Raw genomic sequence first — 21,468 nt, 5'->3', positions numbered from 1 at the left:
GTCCAATCAAGTGACGCTGGTCCCGTTGCGTCATGGCCACGTGATTGCCTATTATAGGAATTTTGTGGTACAAAAGCGGGCGTGAATTTGAGCGCGGAACATTTAGTTCGTGGAGGCTCCGTGGTTCAGCAACGCGAATAGCTGCAAATATGGTGAGGCGTTTTCGTTTGCTGTCAGTTGCAGGACTGTAGTCCGCAACGACATGAGCGGTTTCGCAGTGCCTAGCAGCCGTAATTGCAAAACTAGCGTGCAAGAAAAATAATTACGCGTAGTTGGTGCCAGCAGCTAACTGTCGATCACTACTTTCGTGTAACGTTTCATAAGATTAGTTAAGTTTACCCCTGTTCCTGGTGTGGCAGCCGTGCGTCCCGTAAATTTAGTGCACCAAAAGGTTAATTTGCTGTGTTAGTAACGTAGCAGCATCATTCGTTGGCTTAACTGCGGAGGGGCTTTGCAGACGAATGTGCCTCAACAGCGTCGTGTGTACTTTGTGTATCTGCGTCGTTTCCGATCCCAGTTAATCAGCAGTCCAGTGCAGCGTATCCTTCAAATAACGCATTTTTCTCCACCCACTCCGTCTTAACGTTCCTGCTGCTGTTATTTGCCTAGAGCTCGCCGGGTACGTGTTCGGCGGTGCCCAGCAGAGACTGGTAAGACGCTTGTTTTGCCGTTGCGTACCTTGAATTAAGCTGCTGCTAGTTTTCTCCCAGCAGCAGTCTATTGCGTCTCTGCGTGCATGCTTCTCCATGAAGCAGCGCGGATCTCGGCTCCGTCCCGTCGTTCATTCAGTCGCACTTCTCGATTTGCCTGCGTGGCGTCGATGCGCGCCGGCTGGTTTCATTTATTGACCGCTGTTACTTCGCCGGCGACGGCGAGTCTGGCCGGTGACTCAGTGGGCGCTGCCCGCATACTGCGTAATTCTTTTGTTGCTGCTTTTTGTTTGTCGTTATGGTAGCAAAAGAGGGGATTGCCCTGTGGTGACGTCACGAGAGGCAGTTGTCTGGCGCGAAGTTCGCGTTCGTGCTATCGCGGGAACGCCGCGTGTGGGAAGGGAGGAAGCGCGTTGAGTGTTCGGTTTCGAGTCGCCCCGTCCGTGCAAGAGGCCGAAACGCCGTAAATGGACTTCGCTGTAACCATCGTCGGCAGTCGGTTCTTCCGTCGTCTCGAGCACTGCTTGAGTTCGTTGTGCGTTGTCTTCTCCCTTGTGCTCTGCACCCCCCCCCCCCCCCCCCCCCACTCCTCCCTTCCTTCCGCCACTGGCAGGGGCGTTGGCCGCGCTGCTGCTAGTTCTATTTACAGACCTCAGCGGCGCCGTCACCTTTCTTTTTCTGCTCTAGCGATTGCGTTTGTTCATTGACCTTCCCCATCGTTAGTTTCTGTCCTCTTCCGCGGAGGCCTTCGGTTGTTTTCGTGAATCTGCCTTCGTTACAGACTTACTGACATAAGAACACTGCTTTCGTGCGCCATTTTACTGGTTTTAAGTTATTAACCCCCCTCCCCCCCCCCTCGGTCTGACCAGTTTCGTCAACGTGGTGTCGGCGAATTTGCATTTTTGTTTGCATTTGTCAGTTTAATGTACGCAACTAGAAATGCACCTATCCCTGACTTGATCAGTCGTGGCCTCTATCAAGGGGACATGCGCGGGAGCACGTGAGCGCATACTGACCGCACTCCTTCGGCTATATAATGAACCGGAACTCGTCGCGCTTTTCGAGTTTCTTGCTAAATGCTCGTCCAGTGTTTGTGCCGTTTCTTAAGAGACGTGCGCCGTTGCAACAACTAGGGGGCGCGCCTCCGATGTTTGGTACAGTTAGAGGTAGAATGCAACCCAACCTGCAAGCACCGACACTTGCTCACACGTCCCTTGCACGCGTACTGCACATGCCATGCAGCACGTAGAAACTAGTCGTTTCCATGAAATGCCATGTCACATCCAGCGTGAAAAAAACTGGCGTCCTTCACAGGAGTACAGACGGACAAGTCTGTGGCGCACTGTTCGTGCTTTGCTTCGCTAATCTTCGCTAATACTGGCTTTTATGCATACGAACGCTCGCAGCCTAGCTGTAAGGCGGCCCATTCACATTTTGAGATCTTGCAGATCAGTACGTGAGACAACCGCTGGAGGAGGAAGATAACATTTATCGTCTAGTTGGAATTGAGTAGGTCACAACGGGTGGGGTCCTTCATCCAGCTCCCATTGGAAACTGCAGCGGCGTTGGTCCTGACAGTAAGGTTCCACTGATCCTACTTTCCCATACGAGCGGTATGTGTGCTAATTTCCTCTCAGAATGGGCATTTCTTACTGTGACGAGATTCGGAAGTCTCCGTAGGATAGCTTCCTCTTCGCTATTTGAGGATTTATTAGGGCTGGGCTCGTAGTACTGGAAGAGTTGACGATCAAGCTGCCCCACGTTCTCCCCACAGTCCGGAAAAAACTGTTTTTGCCAAGGGCCGTGAAAAGGTCTATAATAAGCGGTAATTTCACTGGATGTGTGCGGGGAGCGACGAACTCGCGGCTGAAGCTTAATTAGCCCCCTTCCGTGAAAGGTGAATGGCCAATTCTGCCGTCAAGTTTCGTTCTGTGTGAGTAGCACAGCTTCCCTGCACACATTCTGCGCTGTTGCGACGCTGCACGTTCGACCGAGATCCGCTCCTGCTGTTTGATTGCCGGTGCCGCACTGAATGTCCGCCTGTCCATTTCAGAGGGAGTGCATCAGCGTGCACATTGGCCAGGCGGGCGTGCAGATTGGCAACGCCTGTTGGGAACTTTACTGTTTGGAGCATGGAATCCAGCCCGACGGCAAGATTCCCAGCGACAAGGTCTCTGGCGGTGTGGACGACTCCTTCAACACCTTCTTCGCCCAAACGGGCGCCGGCAAGCATGTTCCCAGGGCCGTCTTCGTGGACCTCGAGCCAACCGTAGTCGACGAGGTGCGCACCGGCTCGCACAAGCAGCTCTATCACCCGGAGCAGCTCATCTCTGGTGAGCGGCTCGTCTGCAGTGTTGCAGCGCACCGGTACAGAGGCCTCGCTTATACATCCTGCCGCCAAAAGGACGCTGGGGGCGAATACAGATCGGCTTGTGTCGATATGTGGTGCCGTGTTCCAATCAGATCACCGTCGCTGAAAACGGGAGCTTTTATAAAGCAGAGAAAGACAAAACAAAAACTCCATCCCCGGCCGATTTCGGAAGTAAAGTACGTGCGTCGACACAGGCATGTCGCGTATCCCCGACGATACACCGCCATTCAGTTCAAAGCTGTGGCAACCTGTCGTTTTCGGTAAGGACATCACATGCTTGAATCGACTGGCGGGGACGTTTTTAAGTACAAATTTTGTTGATGAAACACTTTAGCTGTCAGGCGAACCTGAGAATCTACATTTACTGGAAAAATATGCATGGAGCTGTCCTCGGTGTCTTTAATCTCTCTTCTGCGGCCCGCTGTTGTATGTGAGGACTGAACTCTTTTTTCTTCTTCCCCTCACGCAGCCCAGCGTTTGGAGGCTGCAGCATATATACCGCTGCTTTCGTGCGCTGGCTGTGTACGCGTACCACGCGCGCATGCCCAGTCTGTTCCCGGCGCGGTAACTGTTGTGCGCACCCCTCTTCTAGCTCAATGGAGACTGGTAACTAAACATTTCGGCAGACTGGGATACAGAATAAAGGGGACATTGTCTCTGACCGAATTTTTTTTTCATTCGGGAAAACGCGACGTTTGGAAGCGGCGAGCCGGTTTGGCTCCTTCAGGCATGACAGGGGGCAGTGCGGTGTGCGGCTTCAGTGGATGGAAAATCTGGGGGAGGAGTCGAATCGGCTCCGAAACGTCCTGTTAACTGTAAATGTCGGTTACATACAGCATACCCCCATTTTTTCCCCCTAAACTTCAGTTTAGTACTGGTATACCCTAAATCGATTCACTGAGTGCACAAAGCCGCGGAGCATGTGCCGTATACGCGTGCGAGTTGGCTGTGGTAACGTGGAGCTGAATCGTTCCAGCTGCAAACGCCTGTGCTTGTGCGGCTACTGGACTGCTACCCCTTTGCAGCACAGCGATAAGCTCTGCAAGACGACTTGTGCGTAGTCGGATAGGGTTTGAGAGTGGCCACTTAACGATTAGTCTACTACACTCGGAGACGGCTTTCTTCGGCTACGCAGTGGAAGCTGAGAGCGCGTACCGCCAGACTGAACTCCTCTCTCTCTCTCTCTCTCTCTCTCTCTCTCTCTCTCTCTCTCTCTCTGTCGTGAGCGCGTGATAAGAGCGCACTTATGGCAGCCTCGTAGCTTCCACTGCGTAGCCACAGAAAGCTGTACCCGAGTATGGGACTGAACTGCTCTGATGTGCTTCATTTTCGCAAGAAGGCTGAAAGAAGTGTACACGAGGTTAACCAGCCGGATGATCCTTTTATCCTACGCAGTCATTTTATTGGCGGCTACGCGACCGACACGCCAGGGAAGCGATATTTCTGGGCTTGTTTTAGCCGAAACGAGCGCGATAACCTTCAAGGCGCGCGCTCTGTCGGTAACACTCGCGGTTGCGTGGCTCGCTGTTCCTGTGGTGCATTTTGTGCGTTCGAGCCAAGCTGGAGCGCCACGCTTCGAAACGAGCTAAATGACTTTCCTCTGAAAACGGTCACCCCCATGTCTGTCTGCCGGAAAGTGGCGCGGCAGTCAAATCTAACCGTATACAGCGCTAGCTTTGTACACCACTACTGCTGCCGACAGTGTATACCTCGGAGCAAGGCCCCGTGCGCTTGGGCGACGGGCCGTATCGCGGCGCGTCGTTAAAAACGGAACGCTGGGGCATGGCACTCTGTGTGTGCGTGGAACAGGCCGGCTCTTTATTCCAGCGTATGAGCCGTCATGCGGTGATGACGTGGCGCAGATGTCGGGACGGGATCGCGTTTCGCGACCGACGGCTGTCCCCTCGCAGCCGCACACAGCGAGCTATAGAAGGGGTGCTCGTTCGGCGCCCAGCCTGCATCGCCTCCCTTCCGCCGTGCGTGCCTTCTATATGCTGTGCAGGCGCGCTGACGTCAGAGTCGCTGCTCGAGCCGCATGCGCATCCCGATGTGCGCGGTTACTTGTGCATTGAGAGCGCGGCTCGAGACATGCGGCTTCGGCCTCTTCCGTGGCAACCTATATCACAAGTGCCGGCCAAAACCGGAGGTGGGAACGTGGTCATTTCCGCCTTCAGGCGGGGACGACGGTGCCTTGCGGCGTCCGGTGCGAATCGCATTCTGGCTTTCTCTGCAAACGTGGCGCATCGGTTCGACGGGAGCGTTTAACTAGCGGGAAAGGGAGAAACGTGCTATTTGGGGCGATTCATGCTCGTCGCACGCATTCTCGCTTGTCCAATAGCGGTTTGACGTAACATCTGAGGGCCTGTGCGAGTGCGGTCGTTCGATACAGACCTGCTGCCTCGTTGGCACTCTGAAAACTGGCTCCTGCTGTATAGATAATTCTTTCTGGGTAAAGATGTATCAAAACAAACGGAAGGGATGGAGGCAAGTAATTATCTTAGATTCTATGAGGTAAATATTTATCCCAGCCTACGGAAACAGCCGGACGAACGAAGGCTACAACGAACCCTCTGAACCGTCTGCAAGCCTCTTCGAGAGAACCGACCGGGGGCAGGGGGCCGACATACCCAAGCAAGAACTTCTCAGCCACTCCTGTATATAGGCCTAACAGACTGTTGTTGCGCTGGCTGTTGACAATTAAAGTTCGTTATTACTGGTTTCGTTCTCAAAATGATTTCCATCCTATTAAACTGACTGTGGCTCCGCCAGTTTTGTAGTTTTTTTCTTATGCGAGGAGCTCACATTTATTGCTTTCAGCCCGTTATCTTTCAGTGGCACGGGCTGGCATGCTTTATTTTACTTTTGTAAAGACCTACTGTAATGTATATATAGTAGCTTATTTTAAATCTAGCGATAATGCTACAACTCTGAACTTTAAAGCTTTTGGGGTTCGAATAACAGCGGAAAAATCACACAGGGACAAAACTGTTTAACGATAACAAAAACATTGTCTATATTCAAGAGGCATTACACACTTCCGACGACTGGTCTTTTCGCACTGGCCCCGTCCACACGCTATTTCACCCTCACTGTTTACGAGGCACTTTCTCTCTCCCCCGCACATGCACATGGTTCGTTGGTCGCGTCCCCACCCCCACACTTGCGCCGTGTTTGACATCTGGAGTTCATTCGGGAAGGAGACCGCTTGCGGGCGTGTAGCTGAAGCGCCGTCTGTAGCCGACCGCGCGGCTCTCCCCAATGTCGCTGCCAATTAAAGGCGCCGGGCTGTTGGTGGTCTTTTGTCCGCTCTCTACGGGGCGCCGCCGTTCGGGTGTCTCCAAGGGCGCCTAGGTTTCTGTTGCCGTCATTTTACCCAAGCTTGGCGCTTCTTTCCGGGGAACTGCTGTTTCTGCTTCTGTTTCCTTGTTTCTTTACACCTACCATACTAAACTAAAACAAACCTCCCTTCGTTCTCGACCCCGCTTTGTGCAGACCCCCCCTGCTAATACCCTAATACCCCCAACGCCAATAATCAATTTTCTTCATGTTGCTTCTTTGTCACTCTGGCAATCTCTTCTTTACGCATGGCCCGTCTCGCGGGGGTGCAATTCCGGTCGTGGCGGCCGCGTTTCGATGGAGGTGAAACGCGCCCAATGTGGGCGCATTTTAAAGGGAAACTCCGGCATTTTTCGCATTTCCACTTTATTAAAACATTCAGGAGGTAAGTTTTCTGGAGTTTTCTAGTAGTTTCTATCAGATTTCGCAGCCGGGCGACGTCTTGTTGCAGCGCAAATGAATTTTAAAACTTTCTATTCCGTGGCGTCAATCGCGGTGACTCAGTGGTTATGGCGATTGGCTGCTGACCCGAAAGACGCAGGTTTCATTCCGGCCGCGGCTGTCGAATTTCCATGGAGATGAAATGCCAGAGGCCCGTGTACTGTGCAATGTCAGTGCACGTAAAAGAACCCCAGGTGGTAGGAATTATCCGGAGCCCTCCACCACGGCGTCCCTCATAGCCAGAGTCGCTTTGGGACGTTAAACCCCATAAACCATGAAACCAGTCGGGGTGATTTCTCTCTCTCTCTCTCTCTGTCTGTGTGTGTGTGTGTGCGTGTGTGTGTGTGTCACAGGTTGGCACGCTCCTTGCAAAATTTCATGCTTGCTTGTTTTCGGTCACTTCAGGCAAATAATGGCTCCAAGCTGTCGCATAGTCGCCCGGATAGCCAATAAAAGCCAATCAGTTTTGCGACAGTATCCCTCATAGGTTGGTATGTCTGTTTCGGTTTCCGGGTTTGTTTTAAAATAGTTTTAAATAGTTCTAGAGAGGGCACTGTAAAGAACGTTATGCGATTATAAACTCATTGTTCAAAAGAAACCTTCGGAGTTGCTCTTTCAAGAATCCCCGAGTGGTTTAAATGAATCCAGAACTCTCCGTTACGGCGGCTCTCTTCTTTCATTCAGTCTCTCGAGGTGCCGATGAGGTGTTGTGGCTCGGGTTCGCAGGTGGTTTCCCCGCTATAGTAATGACGAATTGTTTAGGAGACTAAACAAGTCTGATCGTATTCAGAAGCATTTCCATGATGGCGGTACAGGAAGAGGGGGCGCTGCCTTCGGGTGGTGGTGTTGGAACAGATTGGACCAATTTCTGCCTGCTGGGAGACTTCTCCTTAGCGGAGTTATTTGTAGCATCAGACGCTCAATATGACACTTAATTGTCCCCGCTGGCGCTCAGTCCCCCAAGGACAGGACTCCTTCCGAGAATGCACCGCGCTTTACTTTTCCGGCTTTTTAAGTGGTGCGCAGGTGCGGCCAAAATATTACGGAGCATGCTTCGGCGTTTGAAAATTCCTCACGTTGTCCGTAGAGAGGATACGGGAGTGCACAAACCGCACGCTCTAGCATGTGTATAATGTACGCGGTTCCTCATTTTGCTTAGTAAGGCTTCACAAGTTTGGTCGCCGAAGCGTGCTCCGTGTGCGTAGCTTAATTTCCCACGTCCTTTCTCGATATCGCTCCCCCCTCCACTCGTTATCCTCTCCCTGTGCTTTATTTCCGCCGGCCGCAGTGCAGGTACATTTGCCGCTGCTGGCAGCATCTCTTCATTCCGTTTCTGTAAATGAAACCACTAACTGCTCCTCGACGTTCGCTGGCCTGCGGCAGGTATAGAGGGAGGCGTTCCTCGGGCTTCCTTTATGTGCTCTTTTATGGCTTCTTTTATGCGATCTCTGTTCACGGCGGGCGGGCTTGGAGCAGGCTCACAAGTGTCCACCAAGAAGCGAGTCACTTCCTCGAAACAGATTTCGGTCTCCCTCGTTGCCCTGGGAAGCGGCCGTGCGATCGGCCAGAATCTAATTCTGCGAGTATTAAGAGGTTATTAATAAAACAATAATTATAAAGAGGAAGATTTTCGCTAGCCCCGGCATCTGCCATCGATTCTGAAGCAACTGAGCTGGGGCAACGGAAATAAAGGATAGCAGGCGGAGTAGAGAAATGAAATGTAAGAGGGGGGGGGGGGGGGGGGTATACAGGAGCGCGTTTTCTTGCTGCGCAAAACCAAAGAACGTGTTTTAATCGGCGATTTGGATTGAGATCCTGCTTTGTGGTTGGACTGCGACGGATATCTTGCTCATTCGTGGATTCGGAGAGCTTCTCCGGATCACCGGTTAGCATGCATTGCGGCGCGCAGCCCAGTGCTGCTTGTTTGTGGCATGGTTCGCGGCGTGACTTTCAAACCGTGAAAACCGATGGGAGTGCAGTGCATACCTCCATAGTTTTTAGTCCCGATTTCCAAACATCCTATCTTTGTCAGATTTTCGAGGTAAGTGGTAACTCGTACACTAAAGAATTTCAATTTTACCAGGACCTGATTTTCGCGTTTTGTTTTTTCGCGTTTTGATCGAGATAAAATGAGATGCTGCTTGGCGTGGAGTGATCTATGAACAGTGCAGTGAAGAGCGGAGCATGCAAAACGGGCGGCGGGAGAAAAAAGCCGTGACTTGATCAAGCGGCCAGCCCAAACGATGCGCGATTCCAAGACAGTCGCGGTTGACGTCACTTCAACCGCCTTGGTGCGAAATTCTAGTTGATTTTTTTTTCTCCTCGCCTAAAGGCGCAGCTTCTTGCGCCAAACACACGGGGCAGATGCCCTGGACAGAGTCATGGAGTGCTCGGTAGCAGTTGAGTCCCCTGTAAGCTCGCTGGTGCCGATTTCGCGGTCTGTGGAGAGAGCGTCCGCGCGCGGCGCATTATTTCGTAGCGCCCAAGCCTCCCGCCTTATTGGCGCTCAGTGCCGGACCCTCGTGGTTAATTCATCTGCTGGGAAGGAGCATACTTCGGAATCATGCATGTTCACAAGACGCTGCGTACAGCACTCCCGAGTTTTTCCCGTCCACAATGTTTCCAGGCTTTGTTCACGTTAGAATGCAAGGGGCTTGTTTTTGTTTTGTTTTTCTTGAAGGGGGGGGGGGGGGCTGTCTAGCGCGACGTGTAGCCCGCGTGCAGCTACTCGGCTACCGCGCGCCGGCTTCGTTCGCGCGGCGGCTTTTCCGGCCGGCTCGCGTTTCTCCGGATGCGCGTCTTTGGTCTGAGCCGCCGAGCGGATGCGCGCCCGCACTCGCTGCCTGGGTCCTCTTTCAAGCCCGACGACGGCTGCCTGTGGAGGCGTGTCGCTTCTCAGACGGCGCTACCCTTGTTCCACTACGCTACAGAGGGACAGCATCGCGCACCGCCTGTACCTAGCCGCGTGAAACCGACTGAGGGTTCTTCAGAGTCGTGTGGCCTATAGCCTGCAGTATTTTTGTTCTTCAAAACTAATTAGTCTAGGCTAATTATCTAACTTATTAATTATTGGCTTGAGGACCAAAGTGTCAATGGAAAAGTTGTAGATCGTTTTGAAAGACAGCTGACAGAAACGTTTCACCCAAGGTACCGTTTATGTAAAGTAATTTTACCGGCCTTAAACCAAAACTCTCGCAATAAAAAGCTTCCACGTGACATCGGTGCCTCTTCAACGTCCCGAGACTATATAGTCTTCGAGACCAAAATCCGTTCTTTTTTTTTTTTCTGGCGTGCTCTCTCCGATGAGCATTTGCATGCACATTGGGGCAGTGATACGAGCCAGCAGTTGGTCACCTGATGGCTTTCTTTTAAGGCCAATAAAGCTGCGTAAATCGCGCTTTGATGGAAACATCGCGGCTAGCGGTTTTTCGAGACTATCTAAAACATTTCCACTGACGAGCCGCCGCGGTGGCTGAGTGGTTATGGCGCTCGGCTGCCAGCCCGAAAGACGCGGGTTCGATCCCGGCCGCGGCGGTCGAATTTCGATGGAGGCGAAATTCTAGAGGCCCGTGTGCTGTGCGATGTCAGTGCACGTAAAAGAACCCCAGGTGGTCGAAATTTCCGGAGCCCTTTACTACGGCGTCTCTCATAGCCTGAGTCACTTTGGGACGTTAAACCCCCATAAACCAACCAACCATTTCCACTGACACTTTGTTCTTGAAGACAAAGTTGGCTAATTAGGCCGAACTAATTAACTTTGAAGAAAAAATACTGCAGACTATAGGCCACGCGCCTCTGAACCCTCAGTTGGTTTCACGAGGCCAGGACTCTTCGTCTTTCCTAAAAGCTTGGTCACATTTAGCTGGGGCACCTGGTGTACGCCTGGGCATCGCCGCAACTCGTAACGATGCTATAGGGTGCCTGGATATACGCTCGCACCATAAATGATGCCGAAAGCAGCCATGGCGCGCAGTTACTTTCAGTTTGTGTCCGGACACTCGCGTGCGAGCGGCGCAAACCTGTAAGCCTTTTGTATTTAGTGAAAAAAAGAGTGCATAGCTATCCTCTGCCGCTTCTCGCTATCGCTCCGCTGTCTACTTCTCGCTGTCCTTTCATTCCCGCCGGCCGCAGCTCCGATGCTCCGAGGTTTACAAGACGCAAAATTTCAAATGCAAACAAACGATATTTGTTTGATGGGCATAAGGAGCTGCCTTCTATATGTAGCAAGCTTCAGTCGCAGATGTTGAGTGGAACAGGATTTTGAATGTTCACCGAGGGCCCGCTCAGCATATCCGCCCGAATCTAGTGACGTCAAGGTGCACTTACCGCAATTATTGTGACATCACCTAACCCAGTGGTTTTTCAAGGAACAACCAGTGCTTGCCAGAGACGCTGACGTCATCGGAATGTGGTGATCTCTGTTGGCCGGCCGACCGTGAGGTCAAAGTGCACTTCAGCGCTGGCGCCGACCGAGACCGAAACATGCCACTACAAAATCGTTTGTAGTTACAACACCGCGCAGTGGGGTTGGCACCAATTTTCGTGACTGCTAGGCCTCTTTGAGGACAAAAAAAAAAGGGGGGGGGGGCGCCCAAACCGCGGCTGGAAACTTTTTTTTGTATTATTACTACTGCGTCGGTGAGGCCAGGGAGTGTTGTGATTAGCATGCGGGGAGACGCACTTGAAGAGATGTCGGCGGGACCGGATCAGTGATCCAGAGGTTTCAGCATTGGCCTTGTATGCCAGAGGTGCGGGGTTCTATCCCCAGCGGCACCGGGTACCTACCGGTTTCCAGTAGCTGCAAGCTTTTCACTGGTGCTGATCTTCTCTGGGGTCTGTGACCTTGCTTTGTGCAGTCCGAAGACGTGAACATTGGTGTGCTACGCATGTGATGTGCAATGGATTTTAGCGACGTCGCCTCGGCACACGCATAGCATAGCGTTCCAGTTGTCGTATTTGCCAACGGGTAAGTCGACCTGAAGTGGTCAAGCCGTCTTCACAAACAGCGTCGCGGTTAGCGCTAAGAGGGAAAGCAGATGAATTCAGGGTCTCATTGCAGAACAGATATTCCGCTTTAACCGAGGACGGCAACGTTATAGTGCTCAAGCGATGAATGGCAATCTTGCTCAGTATCATTACTGAGTGCGCAATAAAAGTTAGCTGGTCTGTTAGAATTCTGGCAAGGTCTCACATGGAGACGAAAGATGTGTTTAAGAAACGCCAAAGTATGCATGTAAGCTTCTGACCTCATAGATGGAATTGACAGAACTGCCAAAACTATTCAGTAAGCCCAAGGTCATCGAAATAAGGAGTTATAATATGCACAGGACCTAGCATGCTCTAAAGAACGAAGGTAGCCTAAAAGCAATCACTAGAGAATTAAGCATGTGCGAAAGTCATATGTACGCGCTAAGAGATAATGAGCATAGTCATTACCAATATGGATAAGATGGTTAAGGTACCCGAGGAAATCTATTAATCTGTACAGTAGTAGCATCGAGACGCTAATGACCGAGGCAGTGCTGTGGAGGAATAGGACATCCCGCTGGTAACGAGAGGAAGTATAAAAAAAGCCAACGCGCAAGGTGGTACCGCAGCTGGTGAGGATCGGGTAGCTGCATAGTTGTTGGAGGACAGCAGGCGTATTGTGCTATAATGCTTCAGGACCTCGAGTGTACCGGAATCTTAGAAGAACGCTAACATCACGTTAATTCATTAGAAAAGGGACGTCAAGAACTTAAAAAAAACTTACAGGTCGATCATCTGTACCGCCCGTTGCCTACAAGGCATTTGCTAAGGTAATCGCTAAATGAATTGGAGCACACTTCGATTTCAGTCAGCCAAAGGGCCAGGCTGGTTTTCGTAAAGGCTGCTTGGCAATTGACCATAATTACAGAATCAGTCAGGGGTCAAAGAAATGCGCAAAATATAACAAACCATACATTTAGCCTTCATAGATTACGAGCAAACATTTGATTCGATCGAAACTCCAGCAGTCGTGCAGGCATGGTGGAATCGGGGCGTAAAGAAGCGTATGTAAAGGTACCGGAAAACGTAGCGGCTGCACAGCGTCCATAGTTCTCAAGCAAAGTGGTAAAATCCAAATAAATGGTGCCAGCATAGAGACACGATCTCTCCACTGCTATTCACCACTTGCTTACATGAGGTATTCAGAGAAATCGATTAAAAGCAGTAGAGGACAAAAGGTGAGGGAGCATACCTTTGCAATTTGCGATGTTATCAGCAGATCAGATTACTGGTACATCAAGCTACAAATTGCAAAGCATTAACGAAGGCTTGGGCGGGCAAAGCAGAACGGTGTCTGAAAATTAACCAAGTAATGTGCCCTTGGGAGAGTTTTTATTAATCACTACCCCCCCCCCCCCCCCCCCCACAGACACACATACTTAGAAAACAGCGCAAAAGGGACACGGACGACACAGAAGTGGACAGGACGGCTTTGAATAGCGCCGTCCTGTCCACTTCTGTGTCGTCCGTGTCCCTTTTGCGCTATGTTTTCTAAGAACTGTTACCAACTAGCCCAAACCAAGCTACTGTTACACACATACTCCTCTTCACACTCCTTTCTACTGCACACAAGGTGCGCACCGCCTGGACACGCCTCTGCCCGTTGGCAGTGATGTTTCTGTTCGTCTTCTGTTTGCGCCAACTTCTTTCCAAGGGATGCGCATTGATTAGCAGGACGCAGTTTTCAGGGCCCCTGAGCAGGTTTGGACATTTCAGGTAAACAAGTTCAACGCGTACCGGTGGCGGTACGACTCCTTGGCTGACGGTGCCAAGTCTCGATCCTGCTGCAACCCTGTCGGTTTCAGCAGCGGGATCGGAAGCGCCTGCGCGTGTTTTTTAAAATGCAGACCACCGTCTCGGATTAGGTAGTCGTCACCCGACCCTGATCAATGCAACGCCCACTTCCTGGAAACTCGCGTGACTCCGCAAGCCGCGATCGATTGCGCTAACCTGTCGAGACAGCAACAGCAAGCATTTCCCGGCTTGTGCGCACCTAACGCATGGCGCTGGTGGCACCGGTTTTGCGGTGTCGTGTTTCGTCGCAGTCTCGTTTCGATCGAAGCTGTGAAAGCAAATCGATTCGGGGTGCACGGCTGTCGCAGAAAAAAAAAAAAACGTTCTCTAGAATCGCCTTTCGTTCTGTCGGCCTATGACCCCGCCTTGTGCCGGCTTCCGCATGGCAACTGTTGTCACCCTCCCCCTTTCTTGTGCAATGCGTTGAGTTATGTTGTCGGGGAAACTTTACCGTGCGTAGAAACTAATCGGCGCTAAACTTGTGTGTGGCCCCGCCGCGGTGGCTCAGTGGTTAGGGCGCTCGACTACTGATCCGGAGTTCCCGGGTTCGAACCCGACCGCGGCGGCTGCGTTTTTATGGAGGCAAAACGCCAAGGAGCCCGTGTGCTGTGCGATGTCAGTGCACGTTAAAGATCCCCAGGTGGTCGAAATTATTCCGGAGCCCTCCACTACGGCACCTCTCATCCTTTATTCTTTCACTCCCTCCTTTACCCTTTCCTTACGGCGCGGTTCAGGTGTCCAACGATATATGAGAAAGATACTGCGCCATTTCCTTTCCCCAAAAACCAATTATTATTATTATTAAACTTGTCGGCTCTCAACAACCTTGCGTCGTGGTGGGCCAGTGGTGCTTCACCGCACTCCCGTTGTTCACTCCCCTGTAATTTTCTCGCAGGCAAGGAAGATGCTGCCAACAACTACGCGAGGGGCCACTACACCATTGGGAAGGAGATCGTGGACCTTGTGCTCGACCGCATTCGCAAGTTGGCTGACCAGTGCTCGGGCCTGCAAGGGTTCCTCGTCTTTCACAGCTTTGGCGGGGGCACTGGTTCCGGCTTCACTTCGCTGCTCATGCAGCGCCTGTCTGTGGACTATGGCAAGAAATCCAAGCTGGAGTTCTCGGTCTACCCTGCACCGCAGGTAAAGTTTCCCCGAAGTTCGGAACCACACAGATGAGCGGAAATCTCCCGCGTGGGTCGGCACTACTGTTATTATACTGCAGATGCTCCTGTCGTTTTCCTTCAGCTGTTGGCACATTTTTAATGCGGTCCCCCACTGATCATACTGTCTCGTGAGACTGCATTTCGGGCATTCTCAAGTTAGCCAGTACACCACAAGATAGATGCCCTGGCCCTTAAAACTCCGCTGTGGCCAGGACGCCGCCTTAAGACCATCCTTGGCTACCTGTGTGTATAATCATAATTGCTCGTCAAGCTGAATCTGAACAACTTTCTGAACAATTTCTTTGTGACCGCCACTCTTCTGCAGGTGGCAACAGCGGTGGTGGAGCCGTACAACTCTATTCTGACGACTCATACCACACTCGAGCACTCTGACTGTTCCTTCATGGTGGACAATGAGGCCATTTACGACATATGTCGACGTAACCTGGACATCGACCGCCCAACGTATTCGAACCTGAATCGCCTCATCAGCCAAATTGTATCCTCCATCACTGCCTCTCTCCGCTTTGATGGAGCTCTGAATGTGGACCTCACGGAGTTCCAGACCAACCTCGTGCCTTACCCAAGGTACAGAACCTCCTACAAGCTCTTGTCTACCGGCTGGCATATGATGGCAGTCCTGTCTGTGCGGAATCGCTTTGGATCTTGGTGCTTGTGATGAAGTGTGACCATGTCTCCGATCGAAGCTCACTTCAGTGTTCAGTCCTGGCTATGTCGCTTGAAAAACGCGCCGATGCAGCTTGTAGCGTCTTGGCTTCTCAAGAGAAGCGAACTGAGAGTTTATTGACGGGAAAGGCAGAGAGGTTAGTCTGAAAAATAAATATCTGGCCTGCTACTCTGCACTGGGGAACGGGAAGAGGAGAGAAAAAAGCATGGAAACAGCGCAGCAGACGGTACCAAGAAAGGAAGACACACACACACACACACACACACACAGCGCCCGTGTGTGTGTATTCCTTTCTTGGTCCCGTCTGCTGCGCCGTTTCCATGCAAAGAATGTACCAACTAGTCCGGCTTACTCCTCTGTTGGAAAAAAAGATGGTCACGGTGGGGGATGATGATGGAAGGAGGGAGGTGAAAAAAATAAAAAAAATGCACACTTCCTAACACCACAAACGCGAGGCAAGGTCCGTGTCGCTTAAAAAGCGTGGCAGCGCTCGCGTTGCCTGTACAGTTTTCAAACTATCTGGCCAAGCGCCGAGGATCAAATCCTCGGAGAGGGGCCTGGTGTCCATAGACTTCAAAGCAGATGCGAGCATGAGTCTTTCACGTGCATAGCGAACTGAAGTTTGCCTTTCATTCAGTTCGCACCATGAGTCTAACGACTCGCAACGTTGCATCACTTGGTGCTTTCACGTGTCCTAGTTGTCACGGTGCGGAAGAACCTACGAGATTCAAGAGAGTATGTTCTGCGCTTATCTCCGTTGCCACGGCTGATCGGCAAGCACTTGCCACTGCAGTAGCTTTGTCACTGAGCGCGTATGCATCAAACAAGGCAGAGTGGTGCGCTTGGAGTAAAACGTACCGTTTTTGCCAAAATTAACCGAGCAGCCACACTGTATTTGTGCATAGTGTATGTTACCCCCGACCGCTATCCTTTCTCACTATCGCTCCCCCTTTCTTTCCCCTCACCCTGTCCTTTTATTCCCCGCTAGCCGCAGCTCAGGTGCTTCAGGTTTTGATGGCAGATGCCGCGGCTAGCAACATCTTTTCCTTCAATTGCTATTTTATTATATAAGTAGCCACTAACACCGGCGGTCGGTGCGGACTTGCAGCCGAGCAGCGGCGCTGCGGTCTTCGGCGCTGGCCGCTGCTCCCCGGCTGCGAGTGCAAACTGGCTGACGTAAGGCTGCGCCCTCGTTCGGTACGACAGCACTTTAAATTGGTTTTTGGGGAAAGGAAATGGCGCAGTATGTCTCGTATATCGTTGGACACCTGAACCGCGCCGTAAGGGAAGGGAGGAAGGTGAGAGTGAAAGAGGTGCTGTAGTGGAGGGCTCCGGAATAATTTCGACCACCTGGGGATCTTTAACGTGCACTGACATCGCACAGCACACGGGCGCCTCTGCGTTTCGCCTCCATCGAAACACGGCCGCCGCGGTCGGGTTCGAACCCGGGTATTCCGGATCAGTAGCCGAGCGCTCTAACCACTGAGCCACCGCGGCGGGTTGCATTTGAAATGTGCGAAACTGTTCGCCGCACATACTGCCTGCCTACTTCTTTTCATCCAAGGAAGGAGGGCGAGAGCGCGGGCTTACGTCACCCAGTTTACTCTCGCAGCCGGGGAGCAGTGGCCACTGCTGGGGACTGCAGCGCCGCCGCTCGTCCCGCTCCCGATGCAGTCGAGTCTGCTCGGTTATTTTTGGCACTTTTTGTAAATTTCACGTGCCGCCTTTGCCAATTCCATGAAATAAAGTGAAACCGTGTAAATATAAAGAGCGTGCCATCACAACACATCTAGCGGCCAGTGGTCGCTGCGGCGGCTGCAGTCTCCGCCAACTCGGATCGTGGTGCGCGCCGTTTGAGGCGCAGCACCTCAAAATCCGGCTACGTATTCCTGAAGTGCAGCCTGCACAGATGGCTTACTTTGTTTCTAGCCTCCATCGTCGTTCAGAAAACTCGTTTGCTGTACTGAGACGGACACGGTAGAAAAAAAATTGCAAATTGTTTTTCAGGAAAGGAAGTGGTGCATTAACGGTCACCTCTCTGTGGGCACCTCAACCGCGCTGCAATGAAAGGGAGAAGGGGGGTGGGTGGGCAGGGAAGTGCCGTAGTGGAGGGCTCGGGAATAATTTTGACCACCTGGGGAACTTTAACGTGCACTAACAGCCTCGTACGTAAGCCTCGTGCGCTGCGATTGGCTTGAGTCTACAGTCACTTATTGGCCACTTCCGCATTCTCCGGATCGAGTGGCGGTCCCCCTCCCCGCCAGTGCGATTTGCGGTACATGGCTTTGAGGGCGCATCGTTGTGAATATTGGAAGCATCTCTCCGAAGTTGTGGGGCCGAGATGAGTGTGCATGCTTCGGTACCAGAGCGTGGGAGGGGGTTCAGATTGGGAGCTCGAGCCGCGTGACGGTTTTTAAGGACTGTACAGCTAGCGATAATATGAAGGGGAACACGAGAGCGTGTGGCCTCCGCGCTTCGCGAAGCGCTGCCGCCGAGAGCCGGTGAGAATCGGCGGCTGTAAGCATGGCCGGCTGCTCTTCCCTTGCATACGCCTGCATGGAGCCGCCCATTCTCGCCAGGTCTTGGCGGCTACGCGCTCGGGTGTCCCTCTTCACTAAAGGACTTGTGCCCCCCTGTATATACTTGTGCACTCAGCGAGCGATAATTGCTGCTTTTCATTCATGTCTCTGCAGAATTCACTTCCCGCTAGTAACTTACTCGCCGGTCATCTCGGCGGAGAAGGCGCACCACGAGCAGCTGACTGTCGCAGAGATCACCAGCTCTTGCTTCGAGCCATCTAACCAGATGGTCAAGTGTGACCCTCGTCGTGGGAAGTACATGGCCTGCTGTATGCTCTACCGTGGCGACGTCGTCCCCAAGGATGTCAACGCAGCGATTGCCGCCATTAAATCTAAGCGCAGCATTCAGTTTGTCGACTGGTGTCCCACAGGCTTTAAGGTAATTCTCTCGCCATTTTCTCTGCCCTGTCTGCCCGCCGTTGGTCGCCTACTGGCTGGTGTCCGGCTGCTGGACACGAGTTCGTGGGTGCTATTTCGATCGACGCAAAAATGCCCCTGCGTAGAGATTTAGGTGCAGGTGTAACCCTGTAATCCCTATGCAGCCTGGGACAATTCTGTCAAAAGCGGCCTCTGCATTGCACAAGTGTAGAAACGGGTGGGTATGAAAAGAATTGCTTGCTGCATAATTAGCGTCTCGCAGTTATCATACTTCCCGGATGTCGAACGGTTAAGGTGCGTGCAAGTGCTCGGGCGCACAATAGCAAAATGCAATGAGACCGAGGAAATGTTTGGCTGTTTTGCCGTTCGGGTTACCTTTTGCTGCGAGTTGTTTCAGCAGGCCTAGTCCATCTCTGGCGGCTGGAACTTTGACCTTTCATCGATAAATATATCCGAAGAGGCATGTTTTGCAATAATCTGAGCAATTCATTGCTGTACTTCTGCGATAACAAATGGGAATTACTCGCAATTTTAGCCCGTGATGCGCCGGCCGTTAACAATCCCATGGGGTCGGATTTATTCTACAGCACTCCACTGCTGCTTGCTGCATAAGTCAGTGTTGCTTCGGCTTCTTTCTCGTTAGTGTTGCATTTGTTAAAGGGTGTAACTGCGCGAAAGGGTAACCCCTCCGCGCAGTTACACCATCAGTATCAGTGGCGTAGTCAGGGGGGTGGCTCATGGGGCTTCAGCCAAGGAACATAGTTAACAAACAAAAGAATTATTTTTCCTAGTCATACCTAGCCTGTTAAGCTCCAGAGAGTAAATAAAGCAGGCGATAAAAACAATAGAATACAATTTATTGGTTTGATGAACAGGTAATCGCAAAAGTACAGCAAATAAAAAAAATTCAGAAATTTCAAACATTCCAAATGCCAACGTCGCTGCGGATGAGAGCAAGAAATGTGGAGGCGTTAGATTCAATGCCTATGTGCGCTGGTAAATTGTTCCACTCTATGGTAGTGCATGGTATGATTGACTTCTCAAATGCAGATGAACGACACGCGATGCGTTTCACTTTGTGCGGATGGTCGAGCCGCGGAAAGAAGGCTGATGGTGATTGGAAAAAATCGTGGTGAAGCGAAGGATAGTGATACAGTTTGTGGAAAAGTGCTAGTCGTGATAGTTTACGGCGGTAAGACAAGTCTTCTCTAATTCGGCGCGATTTTTTTAAGGCAGTGACGCTGGCAGTATGCGAGCAGTCTGAAAAAATAATTAGAGGTCGCAGGTTTGCGTAACACAGGTGGCGCAAGCTGCGTGTGCTGCACGTTGAGTGGAAAGATGACGGATACACAGCACGACAACGGAGGTTATATACTTTGCCATTTCTTTTTGTCGTATTGGTTAGCTCAAAAGGCATGGGCCGTGCTTCTAAAGTGATTCTCTGGCTTCTGCGTGAGTTAGCACCAGATAAAACGAAACCTTCAGAACTGATCCAGTACGCGCGCAAAGTGCGCCCAACTGCGCCTCATCCCAACGCCCGGCACCATTTGCAGCATGCTCAAACGAGGCTTTCCTGGCGCTCAATACCCGTTTTTTTTTTCTCGGTAATCTTTGCAGGTTACCATCTGCAGCAAATCCATGATCATTTTAATGTTTTGTTTTTCTCATGCCTATGGCAAATAGACTACATTAAAATTGCTTCGTCATTAACGTAGTCGCAACATCCACTGGGAAACTTGCGCGAGTTGCTCAAAAAAGCGCGACATGAACGCAGGAGCAGACGTAGGCGCTGTCTGTTCCTGCATGCGCCCTTGCCTTGTTTTCGCTGTTTTAAGGACAAACCTTCGGAAAGGTTTATGGCATGTGCGCTTCTGTCGACAGCTGCCAGGCGCGCATGTGTTGCGTGGCGGGGCAGACAGCGTGCATTCTTTTTCAGGTGGGCATCAACTACCAGCCGCCGACGGTGGTCCCAGGCGGAGACCTGGCGAAGGTGCCCCGCGCAGTGTGCATGCTGTCGAACACCACCGCCATCGCCGAAGCCTGGGGCAGGCTCAACCACAAGTTTGACCTAATGTACGCCAAGCGTGCTTTTGTCCACTGGTACGTCGGCGAGGGAATGGAGGAAGGAGAGTTCGCAGAGGCCCGGGAGGATCTGGCAGCCCTGGAGAAGGACTACGAAGAAGTTGGCGCCGACTCTGTCGATGCTGCCGAAGACGGCGAAGAATTTTAAGCCTCTGGGTGCGCGCACTGCTGCGCAGTTGCAAGTGCCCACAGTGAGCCCTAAAGTCCGCCGAGCCTTTCTTTAAACGTGCTGCCCATAACTGCAGCAACTTCGCGCCTTTCTGTCGGCAGGGTTTTCAAGTGTGTTCCGCACTGCGTGAGCGGCTGGCGTACGCGAAACGTTGGAATCTTTTGTTTTGCCACGATCCATGTTACTCCCTTTTTGCTGTAGCTCTCGGGCCGCTTTGTTTTTGCACCGCATGCACAGAGAGTGGGCTAGTGGCCGCCTTACAGGCATAAGCTGGGGGGCGCAAATTTTCTCATATCGCGGTCCCTTCTACCCAGAGGGCATGAGCAAACGCAACCATTAAATCCCCCCTCCCCCCCATTTATTTTAAGACCAGTCCACGCCTCTGGGTCTGCCTTGTACTATGGCTTCTTACTGGCGCCTTTTTATTTTCAGTGAAACTGAATAAACTTCTCGTTTTCGTTCCTACTTAGATTTCCACAGCGTGTAACCTTCGCTCGCCTGTTGCATTACGTCAAATGACAGGAGCTTCCAAGCCGCGTTGTTATAGGCTGCAAGGTGCAGAGCAATTGCCAACCAATGATGGGGTGTGGCGTTGCGGTATAGGTAGGCGTGGCGCATGGTCATCGTTCGCTACGCTTCCCGCGCTGAAGACCATCCAGCACCGGCGATTGCGCGGACGACGCCGACATGATTTTGCCCTGGGTGTCGTATACAGCTCTCGCTGTGAAAAAAAAAAAAAAAACTAAACCTTAAAGGCAAATCTCTCTCCAAAGCACTTTTTTTTTTCAC

At 51.8% G+C, this 21,468-nt stretch overlaps 1 protein-coding gene across 1 annotated transcript; it reads left to right on the top strand.

Moving 5' to 3' along the window:
* Positions 1 to 54: 54 nt before the first annotated feature.
* On the top strand, positions 55 to 21,148 carry LOC144114452 (tubulin alpha chain-like). The gene is made up of 6 exons (XM_077648196.1): positions 55 to 152; positions 2,704 to 2,983; positions 14,516 to 14,760; positions 15,109 to 15,371; positions 18,165 to 18,429; positions 20,365 to 21,148. Exons 1-6 carry the CDS (start codon positions 150 to 152, stop codon positions 20,656 to 20,658), a joined length of 1,350 nt encoding a protein of 449 aa, XP_077504322.1. The 5' UTR covers positions 55 to 149; the 3' UTR covers positions 20,659 to 21,148.
* The last annotated feature ends 320 nt before the right edge of the window (positions 21,149 to 21,468 follow it).

Source organism: Amblyomma americanum, chromosome 1, assembly GCF_052857255.1.
Source record: "Amblyomma americanum isolate KBUSLIRL-KWMA chromosome 1, ASM5285725v1, whole genome shotgun sequence".
Lineage (NCBI taxonomy): Eukaryota > Metazoa > Arthropoda > Arachnida > Ixodida > Ixodidae > Amblyomma > Amblyomma americanum.
The sequence above is the reverse complement of the archived record's forward strand: the minus strand, read 5'-3'. Positions and strand labels throughout refer to the sequence as shown.